The 23,378-nt window shown below is 44.9% G+C and overlaps 1 protein-coding gene across 2 annotated transcripts in view; it reads left to right on the top strand.

The window, feature by feature from the left end:
• The window catches only part of PRKG1 (protein kinase cGMP-dependent 1), a 361,647-nt gene that overhangs the window by 207,052 nt on the left and 131,217 nt on the right, over positions 1–23,378 (top strand). For both annotated transcript variants that reach the window (XM_014882250.2, XM_014882251.2), the window contains exon 4: positions 15,461–15,566. In XM_014882250.2, coding sequence (XP_014737736.1) covers positions 15,461–15,566 — 106 coding nt within the window. The remainder of the gene's footprint in view (positions 1–15,460; positions 15,567–23,378) is intronic.

Genomic DNA, 23,378 nt, shown 5'->3' on the forward strand with positions numbered 1-23,378 from the left:
GTGGTTTTGAGCTGCTCAGAAATGTGCAAAACCCAGAAATATTTCATGTTCTTACTCTCCCCTTGCATTTCAAACTTGGAGAGGATCCATGGAAAATCTGTATCCTGATGTAGGTGTCCCAGCTTTGGCCCATGTCTCCTGTTTGTGTAGCCTGGTTCCAGGAATGAGGGGTAGGGAATAAACATGGGATTAAATATTTAAGGTGGGAATGAGGTTGGTGATTTCATAAGGCTCTATCCTGCACCCAGTGCAGAAATGTTTCCAAATGCAGCTTTGTCAGAAAATAGGCAGAAAAAGCAAATTCCAGCTGATTTTTAAAAGGATTTAGTTTTGCCTTTTCCAAGCCCATCAGAAGGAGGCTGTAGCTCCTTGGAGCCTCCAGAAGACCTGGACCAGACCCCTCCCTCCAGAGTTAGATGCCCCTAATTTTCTTCCCCTGCCCTTTTCTGTGCTCCTTTGTGCTCTCCTTCGGCCTCCTGGCAAAGTGGCTCCGAGTGGGATTGGAGGGAGGGACCACAGCAGGATTTTCTCCTTGGTTGGTGTTTCTTTTCCCAATCCCTTTGTCTTTTTGACTGTGCTGAACAAGGAGCTGGTGACTGAGGGGCTGTTGTGTGGTCACTCCTGCCCAGCCATGACACCTTTGTCTCTGTGGGCAAGCTCAGCTCTCCCCTCCTGCATAATTTTCCATCCCTCAGCACCAAATCCTGTTTGATTTGTGGACTCTGCAGTGTGCAGCAGCTCCTGTTTGACTTTTTCCTCCAGGTTTTATGTCAATTTGATCCCCTTTCCCTCATCCTCACCTTTCCCTTCTTTTCCAGAGCATGTTGGACAGCCAGAATCCCCCTGTACCTCCCAGGATTCTTGGGTGCTTCATGTCTTTAACCCTACTGAGTGTCCCTAAGAGCCTTTATAAAGAGACCATGTCAAAATCCCCCTGAAATGCTCACAGAGTGATTCCAGCCCTTCTCTGGCTGAGTTTGGGGAACCAAGGGTCTGATTTCTTACTCCTACACTCAGCAAGAGTAGCAGTGACCCCTTAGTTATATTAATATCTTTTTTTTTAGTGATTTGTGTGGTTCCAGACACCAGACTGAGCAGTGGGCAATTCTCTTGAAGGCTCTGGGAGTCATTTTTCCAGCATTTTCCACCTCTGTTTTTACCTTTATTGCACAGTGAGGGACACATGCTGAAATAATCCTTTGAGATGCCCTGAGTTCAGGTGTATCAAAGCCAGCACAATTCCATGTAGGGATTCCACACAATCCCTTATCCCAGGTGTTCTCTGGAAGTCCTTCCTGCTCCTTCTTTGGTTCCTTTTTCTCCTGGCTGGAAGCAGGATGGTCAGGGAGCTCCTCAGGGCTGGGCCAGTGGGGTCTGTTCCTGATCCAGCCTTTCTGCCCTCACTTCCTCTCCTTTGCAGCCTTGTTTTAAAATTTGGCATCCCAGACCCTGCAGGTTCTCATGGGAAAGGTTTTACTCTCAACCTTCTGCCTGATGCTCCTCAGAAATCTCTGTTGGGTCCCTCACCGTGGGTTTGTCCCTGGTTTTCCCTCATCCAGGTACAATCAGCATTTTAAAAACATTATCTTTTTCCTTCTCTCCCTTTTCTGCAGCTTTTTTATTGCTCCATTTCATGTCATTTTGGGGATCTCTGGTTTATATTTCTTCCAAAATTCTCAGGGATGCAACAAGATGCTTTTAATGCCACCACTAACTTTTACTTCCCCTTTTCTTTGCTCTTTTTCATTTCCTTTCAATCTTCCTCATTTCTCTCTTAATTTGTTTTATATTTAAGGCTAACCATGGGGTGGAAGTTCAGAGTTTGCATTTTCATGGGGACTAAGCTGGAGTATTTTCAGCAGAAAGCAGATCTGAAGCAGTTCTTTGGGGGGGAATTGTTATTTGGGATCAAGGCTACTTTAAGGATGAGACAGTTTGGGGTAAAAAAGGATCCAACTGAGGTCACTCAGTAATTCTGACTCAGCACTTTCCCACGTGTGCCACAGAGTTCTTCTCAGTGAATTTTGCTGAAAATTTTCTTAAAATAAGACCTCACAACTTATATATATCTTAATTTATGGATTTTCCAGCACTTGTGCCTGCCCTTGGTTCTGGTTCCACTCCCTATCTTTGTGTGATTGATTTAAATGCAGTTTCCTTTAAATGCCAGTTCATTGTTGGCTGTTTTTCCTGTCTTTTTAAGGCAATGGAGTTTTCAAACCCCTCGTTCCTCTGGAATATTTAGTTCTGAATATACTTTTCCACTCTGGTGAGCTGTTCTTGTTCATTGCTGTAGAAAGCTCTAAGACAAAACCTTACTTTTTTATGGAAGAGAAAGTGAGGAGAAAATACAATTCAAGCTCCAAATTAAAAGCAACTTCTCAAAACTCCCAGACCTCAGTAAATAAACTGGAGCTGCCTTCAACTCTGTGCTATTAAAACTCGATTAAAATCAGCCAGTTCTGCTGGAATTCCCACTGGAATTCCTACGGAGGATCCATGTTTAATAAGCCTTCCAGCTCCTATCCAAAGAACAACAAAACCCCAAAGTTTTAAAGTCATAAAAATGAACATTAAGGATGAAATTCTCCCTGGCCAAAATCACCGAGGCCCAACGGGCACCCACCTTATCCTAACAGAAGCATGGGAAGGAAGAACTATGGAGAACCTGTTGGTTTTGGGATTGCTGCTGCTGCTCTGGCTGTGTCTCAGCTCAGTCTGATTTCATCTTTCATGTCAGAGCTGGCAGATTTGCAGAGAGCAAATTATTCCTCAATAAAGGCCTCATTCAGTCACTTGTGGGTTATTTTGGTTTTAAGATCTGATCCACAGGCCAACGAACACATGGAATTCCAGGGAGCTGCAAGCACATAAATAAAGCAGCTGGAATCAGCTCCCTTGTTCTCTTTACATATTTTTATATCTATATATTCATTTTGTGCTGCTTTGGAGCCTATCCAGCACATCCTGTGTCTCACAGGATCAGAATCTTGAGGTGTAATACCTTACAATTCCCGAGTCAGGAGAAATAAGTGCTTGAAATATAGGCCTTGTGAGAGGTTAAATGTGCAACGAGAGGCAGAGTTTAATGTTAGTGCAGAAACCACACAGAGGAGGATTTCAGGGTGGAGGAAGGAGGAAATTCCTGTTTCCATAAGGGTGGCAGAGTGCTGGATCTGATTGCTGAAGCACCTGAAGGAGGTGTGATGTCCCCTCTCTGTTTAACAAGAACTCAAAGCTCCTGATGTTAGGGGAGAAATTAATCCCAGGATCCCTGAGGCTGGAAAAGCCCTCCCAGCCCATGGAGTCCAAGCTGTGCCCCATGCCCACCTTGTCCCCAGCCCAGAGCACTGAGTGCCACATCCAGCCCTTCCTTGGACACCTCCAGGGATGGGCACTCCAAACCTCCCTGGGCAGCCCCTGCCAAGGCCTGAGCACCCTTTCCATGGAGAAATTCCTCCTGCTGTCCAACCTGAGCCTCCCCTGGCACAGCTTGAGGCCGTTTCCCCTTGTCCTGTCCCTGTTCCCTGGCAGCAGAGCCCGACCCCCCCTGGCTGTCCCCTCCTGTCAGGGAGTTGTGCAGAGCCAGAAGGTTCCCCCTGAGCCTCCTTTTCTCCAGGCTGAGCCCCTTTCCCAGCTCCCTCAGCCTCTCCTGGGGCTCCAGCCCCTTCCCCAGCTCCGTTCCCTTCCCTGGACACGCTCCAGCCCCTCCAGGGCTCTCTTGAAGTGTTCCCTGGGATTGCTCTGGCTGTGTGGCTGGACAGGCTGAACTGCTTGGATTGCTGGAAAGGAGCTTTAAATGTCTTCCCTGTGGATTAAGGGAGTAGATCCTCTTCAGTGTCCACCATCTCCTTCTTCCATCTCCCATCCTGAAACTGGGGCAGACATAGGACCATCACTGCCATGTGCTGAAATTCAGGGACAAGGCCAGGTTGGACAGGGCTTAGAGCACCCTGGGATAGTGGAAGGTGTCCCTGCCCATGGAGGGAGTGGCACTGGGTGGAATTTAAGGTTCCCCTTCAATTCAAACCATCCTGATATTCTAGGATCCCATCTGCCACGGTCTCTCCTACCTCTGCCTGTCCCAGGTTTTCCTCAGTTTCTCTTGGTTTATCTAAATTTACATCAAGCTATCCTGAGGTTTATCTAAGCCCATTTTTCCCTGTGAGGGCCACCTCTCCTTTGCCTACTCCTTCCCACCTTCTCCTTCCCAACTCAAATCAACCAAATCCAGCTTTAATCCACATTTTATACCTCCACACTTGTTAATTCAGTCTTTCATGTTTGTTTTTCCCCAACAGCTGAGCTCACTGCTGGCTCTCAAAAAATAAGAGCTCCTGAACAGCAGCATTGGCACATAATTTTCTCTGAAATCCATGAGCAAGTTTTCCAGGGAAGGCAGATTTCATTGCGTTTTAACCACGTTCACTGCTGTCTTTGGGGTGCAGCAGCAAGTGTTGTGTGGATTATGGAAACTGGCTGCTGGCTGGGGACTGCAGACATTTCAAAATAATTAATAAATGTTATTAGAGGAAGGAAAAAAGCTCCTCAATATTCCACTTTCTGAGCATTCCAGCTGAGACACCAACTACCACAGCGAGTGTTCAGTTAGCAGCATTTTCCACCTGAGTCAGAACTATCTGGAATGATGGAATGATGCTTCTGCATATCAGGAAGGTATTTTTATTTGACATATGTATTAATCAACAGCCAGAGTAGCTTTATGCCCCTGAACAACTTCTGTAAATGTGTGGGGAATGTTTTTATTCCAGCTGTCCCTCTCAGCATTTATTGAAACCCCACAAGTTTCCCTGATGGAATACACAGCGTTATTTCTGTTGTTATTATGGATTTAATGGTTTGGAAAAGCAGTTCCTCATGAATCCCATTAAACACTCTGCCAGCCAGGGAAATCCAACCTCTACCTGCACTGCTGATGGAGTGGTTTGAGGAGCAAGCTTTGGGGGCTCAGGACAAGGGGGCAGATTTTTTTCCAAAAGCTGATGTGCTTCTACCTCCGAGGGAAGAATTGGGGTCCCCCTCTCCCAGGCAGGCAGGTGGGATCTACATGTCTGAGTGGGAGGGGACCCACAGGGATCATCCAGCCCAGCTCCTGGCCCTGCCCTGACACCCCAACAATCCCATCCTGTGTCTGGAAGCGTTGTCCAAGTGCTCCTGGAGCTCTGGTAGCCTCCCTGGGGCCTTTGGGTGTGTTGTGGAAATAAAGATGGAAACCTCCCTGTAATGCCATGACACAGGGAGTGAGCCCACCCTGGCATTTGGAGGAGAGTTCATCTCCCAGAGGAAACAAATCTGGCAAAAAGAGGAATTTCCAATTCTTTCTGTGCACCCTGGTACAGTTTTCCCAGCCCTGGAAGTAGTACATGGCAGAAACCCCCTGCAACAAATGTAGTCCAAATTGCTTTATACCTCCCTTTCCCTTTGCAGAGAAATTCCTGGTATTTATCTTTTTCTTTCTTTCTTTCTTTCTTTCTTTCTTTCTTTCTTTCTTTCTTTCTTTCTTTCTTTCTTTCTTTCTTTCTTTCTTTCTTTCTTTCTTTCTTTCTTTCTTTCTTTCTTTCTTTCTTTCTTTCTTTCTTTCTTTCTTTCTTTCTTTCTTTCTTTCTTTCTTTCTTTCTTTCTTTCTTTCTTTCTTTCTTTCTTTCTTTCTTTCTTTCTTTCTTTCTTTCTTTCTTTCTTTCTTTCTTTCTTTCTTTCTTTCTTTCTTTCTTTCTTTCTTTCTTTCTTTCTTTCTTTCTTTCTTTCTTTCTTTCTTTCTTTCTTTCTTTCTTTCTTTTCTTTCTTTCTTTTCTTTCTTTCTTTCTTTCTGTTTGTTTTTGTTTTGTTGTTTTGTTTTATTTTGTTTTGTTTTTTCTCTTTTTGCCCATAAACAGTTGGATTTCAGCTGGATTCCAGCAACCTTTGTGCCTTTTGCACTGCTAGTGGCTGTTTAGTGGTTTAATGGTGGATCTGGGTTCTTGGTTGGACTCAATATTCCTTGAGGTCTTCTCCATCCTTAGTGATTCCTGATCCTATGATTTTAGGATTCCATCTGCCTCCCAGTTTGGGTTGGAGCAGCAAACTGGTGTTGATGGGAGTGCCCTTCTTGTCTCCCACTCTCCATGTGTTGCTTTGCCACAGCAAAGGTTTTGCCACACTGATTTGTTTTTGGTGGAGAAACAGCTCCCAGAGCTCCCATCACATATGATCCAAGTGCTGCTGGATCCAGACCCGCTCCTGCCACCCTACAAAGTCTTGACTTCTGGACTAGACACCTCCAAAAGGCTCTGAAGTGACAAGAGTGCCACCCCTGTGGGGTGTCTTAACAGTTCCCTCCTGTGATATTTTAAAATTGCCTTTTCCCTTTCCCTGCTGTGCAGGACCTGCTGCTGCTCTTTGTGTGGTCCACAGGTCTCCAAGTCCAGGGGCAAGGACAATCCCAGAGATGAGATCATTTCAGGAAAAGATAGATGCAGAGTTGGGAATAAAAAGCCAATGGGCTAAAACACAACTGGGGTGTCAAATTTGACAAGATATTGAGGCTACACCGGAGCAGAACTGAATTAGAGTTGTAGAATCCACAAGGTTGGAAAAGACCTCTGAGGTGGCAGTGTCCAAGGCCAGGTTGGATGGGCTTGGAGCACCCTGGGATAGTGGAAAATGTCCCAGCCCATGGCAGGGTTGGGACTGGAGGGGATTTAAGATCCTTCCAACCCAAACCAGTCTGGGAATCTATGATGGTCCTGTTATCCCAGATCTCCTGTGGGGATGGGACCTCCTTGGATTTGGGATTTGTTTGATAGAGGACATCCCCCAGTCTGCAGGGCACACACAAACCCTGGGCAGTGGATTCATGCAGCCCCTGCTCTGCACCTCCTCCTTGCTATTTCAGCACAGCAAAACCTTCAGGACAGACTTTTACAACCCAGGGATAACAGCACAGGGATTTTACAGGAAGGGACAGGTTTCTGTCTGGTGTGGAAAACAGGGAATGCTCAGGAGAGAAAAATCTGAGCATGGGTTATTTAATCATTGTGTAGGAAATGCTGCTCTTGGGAAATAAAGAAAGCATTGAAACACGAGGAATTACTGCAAAGTTCATTTAGCTAAGTACCTCTTTTTAATCACACTAAGAGAAGCTTTTCTGTTGCTGAGGTTTTGAGCTGCTTCATGTTCCCAGTGTGCTGCCAAGCCCTGGTTTAACTGCTCTGTGTTTCTCAAAATATTGGGATTGCAGCTCAAAGCTGGAAGTTTAGCTTTGTTTGCAGATGGCAGCAATGGAGTCGTTCTGTTTGATGTTAAATTGCAGGTTGATGGGCAGCATTTTGCAGGAAATGTGCAGCTGAGTGTGGGGCAAGGAGACAAAATCTTCACTCCTGCTGCTGTTCACAGGACAAGCTGTGCTGGCTGAAGTTTATTCCAGACTGGTTTGGGTTGGGAGCTCAAATCCCATCCATTCCCACCCCTGATACAGGCAGGGACACCTTCCACTATCCCAGACTGCTCCAAGCCCTGTCCAGCCTGGCCTTGGACACTTCCAGGGATCCAGGGGCAGCCACAGCTTCTCTGGGGACCCTGTGCCAGGGCCTGCCCACCCTCCCAGGGAAGGATTTCTCCCTCATATCTCATCTAAATCTGGTTTATATTTGGTTTAGAAACTTGAGTGAATTTTGATTTAAATGGAGAAAAGGTCTGATTTATACAACATTATTTCAGGTATGGAGAGAAAATAGAAGGCCAAGGAGAAAGGTGGCACTAGGAGTTTGAATAGTTGAGTTTCAAACATGCCACAGCTTTTCTGCAAGATTATTTTCCTTGCAGCTGCTGAAGGGTGTGTGGTTTTTCCCTCTGTGCCTTTTCCTCAATGTCTTTTTCCTGATGAAACCAAATCCCAACTGGAGAAGGGATTTAAAGCCAGCCCTGGAGCTTCTTGGACAAGGGACAAGAAATTGTCCCTGGGATGTACAAGTATCTCAGGGTTGTGATTATATGCATTTTCTTCCCATCATTTCTGTGGAGGGGACTGTGGGGTTCAACTTCACCACTCTTACAGTCCCAGAATAATTCATTACATTGCTTTATTTTATATTATTTAGTCCCAAACTCCTTCATGTCTCTGTGTGTCCTTTTGCTCAGCAGAATCATTCTGCTCATAACATCCTGTAAAAAGAGATTTTTCACGTTACTTTACACCCAGACAGCTGCAGTTTATCTTTCCCTTTCTATTTTAGCATTTTAGGGGCCATCACTTTAGAGTACATTTTAATTTTGTCCCATTCATAGCCCAGGGGAGCAGCTTGGTGCTCCAGCAGCAAAATAAATTCAAGCCATGCAGTTGAAATAGAAAAGAAGTAAAAGCTACAAAGCAGCTCTAAAAGCAGAGGTGGCATCTTCCCTTTGGAAACTCTGGAGCTGAGCATCTGGGAAGCTGTTCCAGGGTTCTAGCCTGGGGTGGCTGCACTGGAGGGGAGGATCCCTGCAGAGGGAGTGGCAGCCTGGGGATCCCCTTAGCTCCTGCAGGAAAGTCCCTGTGCTGGAACCTGGAGGGAGGCAGCTCATGTTTGGGATTAACACTGGAATGTTTGGGACTGGTTATGGAGGGAAAACAAACTGCACTTTTCATTCTCCTTCTCCTTCTCCTTCTCCTTCTCCTTCTCCTTCTCCTTCTCCTTCTCCTTCTCCTTCTCCTTCTCCTTCTCCTTCTCCTTCTCCTTCTCCTTCTCCTTCTCCTTCTCCTTCTCCTTCTCCTTCTCCTTCTCCTTCTCCTTCTCCTTCTCCTCCTCCTCCTCCTCCTCTTCCTCCTTCTCTATTCCAAGTGCTACTTCAATTAAACTTTTCAGAAACTGAGTTCCACCATGCTGGAAAGGTGTTCCAGGTCAGTTATTTGCACCCAGTGCAGGTATTTATGGCTTTCCTTCTTCTTATGGTTGTTACTCATGAATTAAAGCATCTCGTGGTGCAGAATTATAAATAAGAGTGTCTGGCTGGGAAAATGGATTTCCACCTGGCTTCCTGCTGCTCTCCCTGCTCCACTGAGCTTTATGGCAAGTTGGCCATTGGAGCCACTTCTGTAGCTAAATAGTCCAGGAGCATCTGGAAATGAGGGGGGAAAAAAAGCATTAAAACACTGATTTGTTTGGAGAAATGATCATTAATTTTGCTGTGTGTGAGCAACTCTTTTAAAAAGAGTTTTCCTTCCAACCCCCTTCTGGATAACTCAGAGCTGGGAATAGATTTCCTGGACCTGGGTGATGTTGTCCCTTAGAGAAAAACCAGTGGATGAGGGTGAACTTCATATTTTAGACGTTTTGGTTTCAGGATCTGTTACAGAGCTCTGAGAGAGCCCCTGGGGTGAGGAGAGAGGAATGGAGCTCCTCACTTGGAGTCTTGCTCCAGGGTCCCTCAGAACAAGAAGGACATGGAGGTGTTGGAACAAATCCAGAGGAGGCCTTGGAGATGCTCCAGGGCTGGAGCCCCTGTGCTCTGGAGCCAGGCTGGGAGAGCTGGGGATGTTCACCTGGAGAAGAGAGAGCCCCTTCCAGAGCTTAAAGGAGCTCCATGAGAGCTGGAGAGGGACTGGGGACAAGGGATGAAGGGACAGGACACAGGGAATGGCTTCCCAGTGCCAGAGGACAGGGATAGATGGGATATTGGGAAGGAATTGTTCCCTGGGAGGGTGGGCAGGTCCTGGCACAGGGTGCCCAGAGAAGCTGTGGCTGCCCCTGCATCCCTGCCCAGGCTGGATGGAGCTTGGAGCAGCCTGGGATAGTGGAATGTGTCCTTGTGGATGATCTTTAAGATCTCTTCCAACCCAAACAATTCCATGATTCTGTGATTCATGAGAAGCCAAACAGCTTGCAGATACCTGTATCATCTTCCCAGTATCTTCCATGAGTCTCTTGCCACTGCTCTTGCTTGGATTCAGGCCCCACAGGTGCTGCCACCTGGAATTGCTGCTTGTCTTTGAGACCTTTTCCCCCCCACTACCACAAAGACCCATGCAATTCTTCCTGCCTTTCCTTCTCTGCAAGCAGCAGAGCAATTCCTGCCTTCCCAGAGCACAGTTCCTGCCCCACCAGGGCTCTGGTTTCCATGTTGGGGATTCTGTCTGGGCTATTTTTTAGTTGCCTTTTTAGTGCTGTTCTTTCTGTTCCCTTTTCAATGTCCCCTACATCAACTTCTCCATTTATCAACACCTTCCCTTCCAACCCAGGGCTGTGTTAAGATCCCCTCTTTAACTGGGAATATTATTTTTCCTTGGGATTGGAGCTCCTGTAGGCCCCGAGCTAGAACTGATTGGTGATCTCTTTTAAATGTGCATTTATTACTTTCCTCATTTCCCTTTCCTGGTGCTGCTTCCATGCTCATGGAATGCCAGTAAGCCGATTTGTCCCAGGCTGAATCTCCACCTTCCAGGAGAGATTTATGTTGTTTTCCCCTTTTCCTTCCCCAAATAGCTGGAGACATTTTCCCTCACCTCATCTTGCATTCAGTGAACTAAATGAGTTCTTTAATTTGAGACTTCTGACCTGCCTGAGAGCATTTTTGGCTTTCCATTAATCTCCCCTCACACACGTCACTCTCTATCACACTCCAAATAGGATTTGGGAGCATTTCTTGTGGTCTCCAGCTGGTTCTTCCTGAGTTATTTCAGCTTTCAGTGTTCAGGACTGGGGAAGGTTTCTGAAGTAGCATGGGAGCTCATTCTCGTACAGGGGTTAATTAAAAACCTGGGCAAACCTCTGTGTTGTAGGAATGTGAGAAGAGCAGAACTCCGTTGGTACAGCCGGGAAGAATAAGAGGTGACACGGAAAGGTTATGTAAAATAACAGTTTGCAAAGAGCAAATCGGGATGGGTAATTAGCAGGGTTTGTAGTACAAGTGGTTTGAAATTCCAAGGAAAATACCTAATGTAATTGAACACTTCCATAATTAATCCCTGCCACCACTTCTCATTAAGGCTGAGGAGATCCGAGGCTGCAGAAGAGGATGGAGAGATTTCGGGGGAGGCAGCACAGATTGGGAATGATATTAGAGAAAAACAAATGCCAGGGAAACATCAGGGGCCTTCACTTGATCAAATCACCCAGGGTGAAGTTATTCCTGAATAATTCATTAATTTACTGTGGCATGTTGGGACAGGAGGCTGGATTATTCCAAGAAAAATCCTAGGATCCTACACAGTACCTGCTCCAGCTGATTGTGCTTAGCCCTGGCTGACAGATGTTGTCAGATCTGTTTAATACTGTTAAATTCAATAGTTTCAGGTGCCTTTTTAATACTTTATTTAATTTATATTTAATACTCCAGGTGGTTTTGTTCAAGAGCAGAGTTTGGCAATAACAATTTTCCTCCACGTCTTTCCTTGGTCTTACCTGATTTTCTCCAGGCACGTGTCATTCCTAAGCAAACCTTGCACACTTCCTTGGAATCTTGGGGTTCCTGGAGCTAATTGGAGTGAAAGCAGAGCTCCCTGGAGGTCCCACATCATTCATGCTCCCTTTCCTCCTCGCAAAACCTGCATTTATTATTTGTCACCTCTGAGACCAGGGATTGAACAGCGCCCAAACATCCCAGGCATGGGACCTTGGACACTTGCAGGGATCCAGGGGCAGCCACAGCTGCTCTGGGCACCCTGTGCCAGGGCCTGCCCACCCTCCCAGGGAACAATTCCTTCCCAAAATCCCATCTGACCCTGTCCTCTGGCAGTGGGAGGTTTTCTCTGTCTCTGTCATTTATTGTTGGCCAAATTAAAATTACTCCTTTCCTACTGACATAACCTCCCTGAGGAATAATGGGAAAGGACCTACTGGAAAATGGGACATCAGGATGGAGTCATCCTTGTCCCAGTGCTGTTGTTAGACACTTGGGACAGAAACATCTGGGAATAAAGGAATTTATTCCTGCTTTAGCTGTTGGATGCATCCTCTCCATCACTCCATGCTGTATTCTGGAGTCTGCTGGAGCCTTCCTCATGATTCCCAGACTGTTTGGTGGGATAAAGCAATTCCATGTGCTCCTCCTGTTTAGCTGAATGTGCTTTTATCATAATTTCATACTTTAAACAGGAGAGACCAGAAATACCTAGAAATGGCTGTGTTTTTCCCCATGGTAATTTCCACAATATTCCCTGCAAAACCCAACCCAAGTGGGAGGACAGTTAAATAGGAGTGGAAATTTGATGTTTTGTCTGCCCAAAAAAGCCCTGAGGACACAAAGTTGTGGATGGTTCTTTGCCTGAGGGCAAAGAAACAAACAATTTTTGGGATAAAATAGCCCAAATGCCAAAGTGAGCTGACGAATTCCAGATGGGGGTGCAAGGGAATAATAATTTTTAGGTCTGGTAACACTGCCAGCAGCACTTGGGCTGAGGATGATTCACCTGGTGATCCTTGAAAAAACTTGGGAAGGCTTCAGTGAGCACATAAAAACTTAAAGAGTGCAGGGCTGTGTGAATATTGCATTTCATTTTGGAAATAATGCCACTGTTGGCTGCTCTGATTTCAAGGATTTTTTAATATTCAGGATTTCCCCACCTATCTAACATAAAACATATCATATTAAAGAACATGAAAAGTATTTAGGTTGCTCTTCTGTAAATATTTAACTTAAAACTTTGCATTTCCCCCCTTATTTCACTGACTTTGCACGTGAGGAAGGGAAAAAGGAGCTGATGATCTTCAGCCACTGGATGCACAAGAAGAAATGAAGCAAAACAGCCCAAACTTGGTTTTTTGGCCAGCTGGGGACGTGATAGAAGTATTGAAAATAAAGAGAATTAAGTCCTGGAGAGGTTCAATAATGAATGATCTCTGATATTTAGAGATTTAGGGCTGTTCAGCCTGGACATGGATGAACCAGCTGGGACATATCCCAGGCTTTGGGCTGGACTCAGCACCCCTCTGTTCACCCCTTTCAACTGAGACATATTTTCATGAGTTCCCAGGTAAAAAAATAGGAAGAAAAGTTAGGAAGTAGGTCTTTTTGGAAAAGAAGTTCGAAATTGTTTGTTGAGTTTTTTAATTTGCTTTAATCAGGCATGTTGATGTAGAGAGGAGTTTGATTAATTTACTGAAATCATTGATTTAGATAATTTCAGTCAGCTTCAATCAGAAATTAGGGCTTAACCATGGCAAGCATTTCAAATTTAAACTTTAATGATAACATCTCCACCCCCATCCAATTCTGAGCCAGGAAATCCTGATACTTTTGCCTCAGCTCTTCCCTGTTTCTCCAGCAGCACTTGCTTTGTCTTCAGCCCTTGAACAGCAGAAATCTGCCATAAATAATCAAAAATCATAATTCCCATCTATCTGTTGTTTCAATGTGCAGTTCAAATATTCTGCAGTGCCCAATCTCCTCACCTGGAGAGCTCTTACAACTGCAGCCATATAGAAATCACAGGTTTGGGCATCCCTGTCCAAACTCCTGGTGGTTTTTGGATGAACAGTGATTTTCTTGTGTGCTGCTCCAAAGATCAAAAAGAGCCCCAGCTACGGCATTTTGCTGGGAAAAAGTGTAAAAGAGGCAATAAACTTTAATTGTAGCATCACTGCAGTGGAGCAGCTCTGATTGCAGGATGATGTTTTAAATTATTGAGTAAGGAAACTCCTGTTGCAGACACCTCTGCTTCCATCATTTGGTTTCTCATATTCCTTCTGGTTGTGCCTCCTGCAGTCAGGGAATGGGATATTTTATATTTTACTTCCATCATCCAACACAGGCTCTGTGGAGAGGGATGGGCCAGAAAATCTCTGTCAGTATCTGTTCTAATTCCCAGTGGATGTTGAATTTGCAGGACACATCCCAAAGATGTATTTTTCATCTCAGGGCACTCCTAAATAGATAACTTTGAAGTCTTTAAGAGCTTCCAATCCCACAGAATTCCTCCTCTTTCTTCAGCACTGACAGGGGATTTCAGCACAACAGGAGATGCTGCTCATGCTGATTATAAAGATCCTACTGACATTTAAATCTCTACCCTGATTAGCCTTTAGTAAAGCAGCTGTTTGTCATTAAGGCAGGAGAAATGAGAATATAAGGTGTGATTAGTGGTTTAATTAATACAGAAGTGCATTGTCTGCACTTCACTGAGTTCCTGGGTTGCATGGACCTTGGGGGGCCTGGTATATGATTTTATTAAAATATATAGGATATAATAGTGTGTTGTGGCTGTAAGATGAGAGAGTAGCACCTCTCCACAATTCCTGACTGGGGGGGGTCGGGCTCTGCTGCCAGGGAACAGGGACAGGACAAGGGGAAACGGCCTCAAGCTGTGCCAGGGGAGGCTCAGGTTGGACAGCAGGAGGAATTTCTGCATGGAAAGGGTGCTCAGGCCTTGTGAGGGGCTGCCCAGGGAGGTTTGGAGTGCCCATCCCTGGAGGTGTCACTTGGATTATAAAACTAAAAATCCTTCTCCGAGAGAAGTTTCTGTGTTGAGAACTAGAAGAGGCTTTCAAGGCTGTTCTGCTGTGCAATTCAAGAAGAAATCTTTCAGTTTGCACTTTGAAGGTTTTCCATCTTGCAAATGCAGTTAGGGATAAAAACTCATTAAGGAGGAAGTTTAGGAACTGAAGGACCAGCAAATCAAAGCACATTCATTTCATGGATCTTATCAGTAAGAGTATTTGTAAATATTTTGTTAAAAGTCTCTTCGCTTCGTGCTGTTTCCAGCAGTCACATGGGGGTATGGGGATGGAATTTATTGCATTTACTCTGTGAAGAAAAAAGAAATTAATATGAGTGTAGAGGTCTTGGTAATAATTTTAATCAAACTGTTTCTTTAAGGAGAAGCCCTATTATAAACTGTATATATTCAAGCATTTATGGTTAATGCAAATGTCTAAGGCACAGCTGAGATGAAAACTGCACCTTTTGGGGTTCTACTCTTATGCACTTGTTTTCCCCGTTTTTATAATGGAATTTTGCCTCTAAAGAATAGTATATGATGTTTGGTGAGTAACTCAGAAGTCTTGGAATTCAGCAGGGACTCAAAAAGTCAAGTTGGAAAAGAATGGCTCAAAACCAGCCAGTGAAGTGTTTCATTATCAGGGTGTAGCAGGGCTTGGGTCTGGAAATTTCCTTGAGGTCAAGGAGGAATTTGGGAGCAGGATAAAACCTCAATGGATTTTGCTGGATAACACATGAAAAATGTCCCAAAATCAGTCAGGTTGTGATGAACTGACCCTGAATCCTTGCTCACCTTCAGCCTTCCTCGATTTCTCCTCCTCTCACAGCTGCTTTCAGGCCACCTTTCCAAATCCCACATGCAACTCCTAAACCAGGGTTTTCCCAATCCTTTCAGTGCATGCTTTCCTGTGCAGTGGCTGAGTTTGCTGGCTTGCAGTGTCCCCCATTCCCGTGCTTTCTCACCAATGACATCATTTTCCTCTGCAGTTCACAACAGGAATCTGGACATTTTTTTGCTAATCACATTTTCCCCTTGTCTTGTTTTTTCCAGCTCTCGTAAATGTGAAACTTTGGGCTATTGATCGGCAATGTTTTCAAACAATAATGATGAGGACTGGCCTCATCAAGCATACTGAGTATATGGAATTTTTGAAAAGGTATGGCACTTGTTTATTTATCCAAAAATCCCATGAAACTGCCGTCCTCTCTTGCCTTTTTTTATTTTTTTTTTGTGAGTGCAGTATTTGATTTGTTTCCTTCTCATCTCTTTTGGTTTTAATGATGATGATAATTATTATTCTGATGATTTTTCGGTGCTGTTTGCCCATCCTCCTGAGAGGAAGGGAAGCTTTGCTGTGGGGGAGTTTCATTCCTGTTGTGAGTTATTCATTGGCAAAAAGTCCCAGAGCCGAGGGGTGAGAGACAAGCTTTCATGTGAGTCATTCAAAGTGTGTCAGAAAAGACACATTTTTACAATAAAATCACCTTTTCAAGGGAAGAATCTGATGTTTAAACTTGTTCAGATCCATTTGGGGCGTGTTCTTGTGTTTCTGGAAGTCAAATGGGAGATTTTAGGAAAGCAGAGCTTTAGGTTGCTGTAAAATGCAGGTTGGATGAGTAACATAAACATAAAGACAGAAAAACAAAATTTTCACTCATTCAATTTGATTTTTGCAAAGGTTCCTTCAGTTCCTTCAGAGATTTAAGCCTTGGAGAAGATCAATAATGAATAATCCTGGTTATTTGGACAGCTGGGGGTGTTCACCTGGAGAAGAAAAGGATGCAGGGAGAGCTCAGAGCCCCTTCCAGAGTCTAAAGGGGCTACAGGAGAGCTGGAGAGGGACTGGGACAAGGGATGGAGGGACAGGACACAGGGAATGGCTTCCCACTGCCAGAGGGCAGGGATAGATGGGATATTGGGAAGGAATTGTTCCCTGGGAGGGTGGGCAGGCCCTGGCACAGGGTGCCCAGAGAAGCTGTGGCTGCCCCTGGATCCCTGGAAGTGTCCAAGGCCAGGCTGCACATGGCTTGGAGCAGCCTGGGATAGTGGAAGGTGTCCCTGCCCATGGCAGGGGTGGCACTGGATGGGCTTCAAGGTCCCTTCCCACTGAAACCATTCCGTGGTTTTGTGAAATCCAGTGCCACAGTGTAAGGAACAGATGTGCTTCACGTCACCAAAATGATCCCAAAGGGATGGAAATGTCACTAAATTGTAGGGAAGGGAAGACCCAGGCCACTGTGAGACTTTCAGACATTAATAAGGTGTTACTACACCAGGCTTGTCCACCTTTGTATTGGAGAAGAAAGGGACTCAGGGAAAAACAAATAATCACAACAACAATATGATTGTTAATAATTAATGTTAATAATGCTGTTATTAATAACATATTGGTTAATACAAGTAGATATTATTTAAAATGTATATTATATACCATGTATAATAGAAACATATATATAAAATATGACATCTACATGATTCATAGGATCTTTTATGTTTGAAAACCCCTCTAAAATCATTGAGTCCAGACATTTCCCCAGCACTGCCAAGGCCACCACTGACTATGTCCCCAAGTGCCACATCCACACAACCTAAAATCCCTGCAGGAATGGAGACTCCACCACCACCTGTGCAGCTGTGCCAGTGCCTGACCACCCTTTCCAGGAAGAATTTTCCCCAATATCCCATCTAAACCTCCCCAGCCCAGCCTAAGGCTGTTCCTCTTGCCCTTGCACTCCTTTCCTGGGAGCAGGGGGTGAGCACACACCGATCTCCAGAGGAACCAGGAAGGTGATCCCATGGGATTGATGCCCTGGGATGAGGGTGGCTGTAGCACAGCTCAGCTGGGGGCAGGGAATTCATCCAAGCTGGGATTTGATCTGGGTGGAGATCCCAGCTCCTCCCTGTGAGCTGGAATTCCACTGGGCTCTTTTCAGTCAGGAATGGAAATACTCCTGGGAAAATAATGGAACTCAGGTACTTGAGTGCCAGCCTGGTGAGGTGAGGGTTTCCCTGGAGAGGGCTGGGAGCTCCATGGGGATGTCCCACGGCTGGAAAAGTGTGGCTGAGCTTTTTCCTGGTGTCTTTGTTGATGATTATCAACAAACCAGCTCAGGAGAGGAAACAGAATCTGCTGCTGTGTTTTAGGGGTTTAAAACCCATCCATTCCAGCATGAACAAGTCTTTCAACAAACCTGAGAATGAGTGTGGGATCAGCTCTGGAGTGGGAGCTGCCAGAGCAGGCCTCATGCTCACATTAAGCTTTTAAGCTCTGAGCTTTAATAGAGATTTTCTAGAAGATTGTCAAGATTAATTTGGATTCATGTCCTGCAGTGCCTGCCCAACTTTAATTTTAAAGCAAATAATGTGAGGAGGAAACCAAAGAGTATTTCCTCACTCTGTGGCGCTGCTCGAACACAACCTGTGGCTCATTAGAAAGACCTAAGGCAAGCAAATAAATATTTGTTTTTAAAAATCTTTCCGTTTGAATTTAGGAAAAGTATTTCTCCCACTTGGAACACCTATAGGAAGGTCCTTAAAAATATTACTTCCTATTGGGTCTTCCACTTGGGCTCTGGGCATCTTTAGCTGTCTCAAGCTCAGTTTAAATCCCATATGGAACATTAAATGCTCATTTTTAGATCCCATTTGCTACATTAAATGCTCATTTTAAAATCCCATTTTCTACATTAAATGCTCATTTTTAAAGATTCTTTCCTTCAAAGTTTCTAAGGAAAACCAGGATAAATCCTGAAAAGAAAGAGCTTGTCAATTGTTGACTTTATTCTTTGCTTTTGGGGGGTTTGGAGCTTTTTTTTTTTCCATTCCTGCATTAATACATGAAAGCAAATGCTCTTGTAAAGAAACAAGTCAAATAAAAAATGTGGGTGGCTGCCCACAGAAAAGTCAGTGGGGTTGGACAGGATTATCCTGCTGTTAATGATCTAAAAAGTGCCTCTATAATTGTGCTCTTATCCCAATAACAGAATTATCACTGTCTCCAACAGCAGACTTTCACGTGTGAGCAAAGCACAGCAGAAATTAAACTTTTGGGGATGAAATGAGGCTGTTCATTTAGGTTTTTTGGGTTTTTTAAAATTCTCATTTATCCTACTGAAAATAAATGCAGCTGGATTTCCAGGGCTCCCTGGGAATACCACCCCAATGGAATTGTGGGTTTGCCAGGGGTTTTCCCCAGCAGGAACATCCTGCTGGCACAGGGCAGCTGCTGCACCTTTTAGGATCACCCTTGGGTGCCAATCGTTGCTTCTGAAGGCCAGGAGAAAACCATAAAGCCAGGAGAAATCCATTCCCTGGCTAAGAAATCCAGGAGTGTCCCAGCATGTCCTGGGCTAGAACGCTGTATCCCACCTTGCTCCAAGGAGTAGTACACTAAGAAAAGTTGGGATAACTCCCCTGACTGATATAAAACAACTCTTCTGGAGCAAGCAGCAAGTGCATTTCCTCTTTCTCCTGCTTTTTGTGTGTAACTGAATATATTTGTCCTTACAAATAAAAAAGTACAGTAAGGTCACAGCTGTGCTAAATGCTGCTGTACCTCTTACTGCAATATTCATTGTTCCAGGCTTACAATGATTTCTTTCTGAAGCCAATCCTAAAAATCGTTCAATTTAATTAAAATCAGAGTATTTCAGTTAAGGAAACAACTATTTATTAAATAAGTTTGTCCAGGGAATAAAAGTCGGGGAGGAAACTTTGTGCTGTGGCAAGAATTTCCTGCTAAACATGAAAGTTTTAAGACCAGAACGCCTTGAAAGAGTATATATTGCATTTTTTTCTTCCCAAGAAAGGCTTCATAAATGAAAAAAGCTTCCTTCAAAAGTTAAAAGAGGATACAGGTTCTGGTCCATGGTGTAAACTCCAGCTCCTCCAAGGCCGTGGAAGCAGTCAGGAGAGATGGTGAGGGATGTTTGGTGTCACCTTGGAAGCAGGATCGAGCTTTAGGGATGGATACTGGGGGGGAATTCCTGCTTACACACACAGCCTTTAATCCTAGGAATGAAAAAATTTCTTGTGCAGGCAGGGAAAGGATTCCAAGGAGGAAGGATGTGAGAAGCTGCAGAGGGTGGGGATACCCACAGGAGCTCTCTGGCCATCCTTGCACCTCCCGGGGTCATCCATAAAGTGTGAACCCAGCCTGCCTTCCAGGTTTTGTGGCATTTCAGTCCCTTGCATGGAGAAGAAGCTCTGGAAACGGCCCCACCTCTTGTCTGCCTGGTGTGTTTGGTTTTTTTACCACGATTTGAAATTCAGGCTGTGCTGGGGACATTGAGGGCATGGCCAGGGAAGCGGCTGAGCTGGATTTGCTGCTCCATGGTGCAGGCAGGCACTGGAGCAGAACTGAAAGGATGCTCCGTGGGATCAAACTGTCCATTCCTTCTGCCCTTCAACAGGAAAAATTGTCTTTCTTGTCTTGTGGAGAAGGCCAGGCTCAGGATTTTGTTGGAATGCTTTTTGTGATGAATTTTTTCGATAGCCACAATTTAGTCTCTCTAACTCCTTGTAAATGCTGGGAATGGGTAGGGGAGGGCTGAGGCAGGGGCAGATACTGCTCAGCAATAGAGGTTTAATGTTGACCATACACATTTTAAGCTAAGGAAAATCCTTATTGGAAGCAATGCACCAGAGGGAAAAGGGAGAAGAAGAGAAAAGGAGAGAGAAGGGTCAGGTACTTGTTGATTCAGAGCATGATAGCACGAGAGGATTAATTCCCTCACTTCTGGTGTCAGCTGGATTTGAAATGTTGGTTAATAAACATTGGAATAAGTCAGTACATCATTTTAATATTGCTGATTCATAGAACTAAGGAACAGGTTGAGTTGGAAGGGACATTGAAGATCAATACATCCCATCCCCTGCCATGGGTAGGGACACCTTCCACTATCCCAGGCTGCTCCAAGCCATGTGCAGCCTGGCCTTGGACACTTCCAGGGATGCAGGGGCAGCCACAGCTTCTCTGGGCACCCTGTGCCAGGGCCTGCCCACCCTCCCAGGGATCAATTCTTTTCTCACATCCAATCCAAATCGTCCCTCTTTGCACAGAGCTGTTCCTTGGCACAGTGGAGGGACACAGTGGGGAGCCTTCATGGGATGTGCCATATTGTCACATTCTGCAGGATCTGCAGTTTGACACCAAATCATTTACCCCAGGCAGGTCACAGGCAGTGACTTCACTCCCACACTGCATCCATGGGGTCTCAGGTCAGGTGTGTAGGGAGTGGTGAAGAAACACAGCAACAATAAATCACTTCTAGAAAGCAGAAGTGATTTATTGCAGAAGTAGACACATTTTTATAGACTGGTTTGCTGAACCAAAGGATAGAATAAGTTCATTGGTCCAAGGAAGGCAACACCTCTTGTAAACATGCTCTTACCTAAACATCACGTTACTCACGCACTCATCCTGTCCACAACACCAGGTGTCAAACTTTGTTTTTAATTCTTTCCCTTCTGTTTTCCTTTGAGTAGTTTGGGAAAACTCAAACTGCTGTTTTCCCTGACTCTCATCAGCATCCACACAGGTGGGTTCAACCCTCGACAGGAGGGGACAGCCAGGGGGGGTCGGGCTCTGCTGCCAGGGAACAGGGACAGGACAAGGGGAAACGGCCTCAAGCTGTGCCAGGGGAGGCTCAGGTTGGACAGCAGGAGGAATTTCTCCATGGAAAGGGTGCTCAGGCCTTGTGAGGGGCTGCCCAGGGAGGTTTGGAGTGCCCATCCCTGGAGGTGTCCAAGGAAGGGCTGGAGGTGGCACTCAGTGCTCTGGGCTGGGGACAAGGTGGGCATGGGGCACAGCTTGGACTCCATGGGCTGGGAGGGCTTTTCCAGCCTCAGGGATCCTGGGATTCTGTGGGGCAATTTTGGACTGTGCAGGAATGCTGAATTTCCACTTACAATGGGAGGGAGCTGATTACAGGGACCAGAGGGTGCAGCACTGGGTATCCTGGGGAATAAACCTGGATCCCTCAGGATTTTGCAGTGTTTAGCCTGCTTTTCCAGTTTTGTTTTTTTTCTTATCTTTCATTCACCTCAGAGTTTGCTTGGTGAAGTAATCTCTAATTTGCTGGCAGATTGCTGTGCTCTCTGAGATGATGTCTTTGTATTTCCAAGGAGAATGAAATCACAAATGTCCTTTTTCCCCCTTTTAACTATGTCAGTGAGGAAAAACACCCTCAGAGAGACACTTGTGATCTCCAGAGGCACAAGGCCTGGTTTTGTGTTTAAGTTGCTGCCTTCTACTTTTAGATTATTCTGTTGTAGTGATTCTGCTGCAAATTTGAAAAGATGATGCCAGGAATTAAATCCTAGACTTTTTCTTCTGTTTTTTATCCTTGAAAAATAATGATATTTATTTTTACTTGTTATTTTTGATTTCCAAATCCCCCCCCCTTTTTTTTTTTAAGAATGAGTGCTGCCTTTTTGGTTTTTTTGCCATCAGTTATTCATTCTGCCCACAATGAGAGTCACATATTGCTTTTTAATACCTGCAGTGTGGGATCTCACATACAGATGGACCAATAGGGTAGAATCACTGGTAAATCAAGTATTCCATGGTTTTCTCCTGATGCAAACAGGATCCAATCCTCAGTCAACACAGTGGTGCTTCAGAGCCTTCAGGGATGGTTCCAGCCCACATCCTGCTTGTTCAGGGAAAGAAAACTCCACTTGTCAGGAATTTTGCATCGAGTCAAGTCAAATCCTTGCTCATGGCCCAGGAGGACAGTGGAATTCTGAGCTCCAGGCTGTGACAGGATTTCACATTGTGTTTTCTGCAGCTCCAGCTCTTCACAGCTCAGTGCAGAACATTAGGCACAACTGGAGATTTATTGAGGTGTTAGGGTTTGTTTGAAGTCACTCATCCTTCCCAAATTATCATTTGGGATTGAAATATTGATGGCTATGCATAGCAAGAGGATTGTTTTGTCTTGCTTACTAAAATGTAGAGAAAAGTGGAGTGATGGGAGGGATTGGAGTGAAAGACTGAGGCTTTTTACTGCCAGTATTGAAGTAGATGCAATTATTAAATATCTTGATCGCATTATAGAGTGACTTGAAATGCAGGGTTCTGAAAGGTGGTGTGATCTCCAAGTCAGGATCTGCAGCTATACCCTGCATGGCGTCCTTGAAGTTTCTCTCAGAAGGGAAAGGAGGCAGCCCAAAATAGTGGGGCAAGACTATTTTGGGTGTTATTTTGCTGATTTTGGTGAGAATCTCTGTAGCTGTAACCTATCAGCTCTAGAAAATGCTCAGGGCAGTTGTTAATCCCTTGCTGGGGTAGAAGAGATAGGAACAGCCATGCTTAGTATTTAAGTATTAAAAATGATGACTTGTGGGGAATTGTAAAGGATCAGACATCTGGAGGTGGAATACAACTGGCTTAACCCCTTCATTTATAAACCAATCCTGGAACTGTTGGAAAATATCAAGTGATCAGTTTGATGTCCCTCTCCATTATGGCCACAGATGTCCTCAGATAATTGTGCTCCCCTCATGCCCCATACACAATGCTCCTCAGGGTGTCACCAGGGTGCCTGAAGAGTTTTAGAACCTTCAGCTCCTTCTCAGTGATCAGTATTGGTTTATAAATCATTCTTCAGTGGATTGGAAATCAAGGTGAGAGCATAAGCACAAGTTCAGGACTTACTGCACCTGAGTCTCTCAGCCTCAGTAAGGGATGCTCACCTTAGGCAAGATAATGTGATTTGGAGATCCAGATCTGTTCCTTAACCTTCTTTTTGAAGTTTCCCATACCCATCAAACTCTCCTTCCTCTGGGCTCCAGAGGTGTTTTGGGAGCCCTTGGACAGCGTGCAGTCATTTGATAATCACAGATATTTCAGAGCCTGTCCTCTGCCTGACACTTCTCAGAAAAAGCCATTTATTCCCCTATCCAGCCTGTTATCACCCAGACAGTGCCTATTCTTGTGTCCATTTTCATGCTCAGATAACAAATA

The sequence above is a fragment of the Sturnus vulgaris genome, chromosome 8, assembly GCF_052056855.1.
Source record: "Sturnus vulgaris isolate bStuVul1 chromosome 8, bStuVul1.hap1, whole genome shotgun sequence".
In the NCBI taxonomy this organism is placed as follows: domain Eukaryota; kingdom Metazoa; phylum Chordata; class Aves; order Passeriformes; family Sturnidae; genus Sturnus; species Sturnus vulgaris.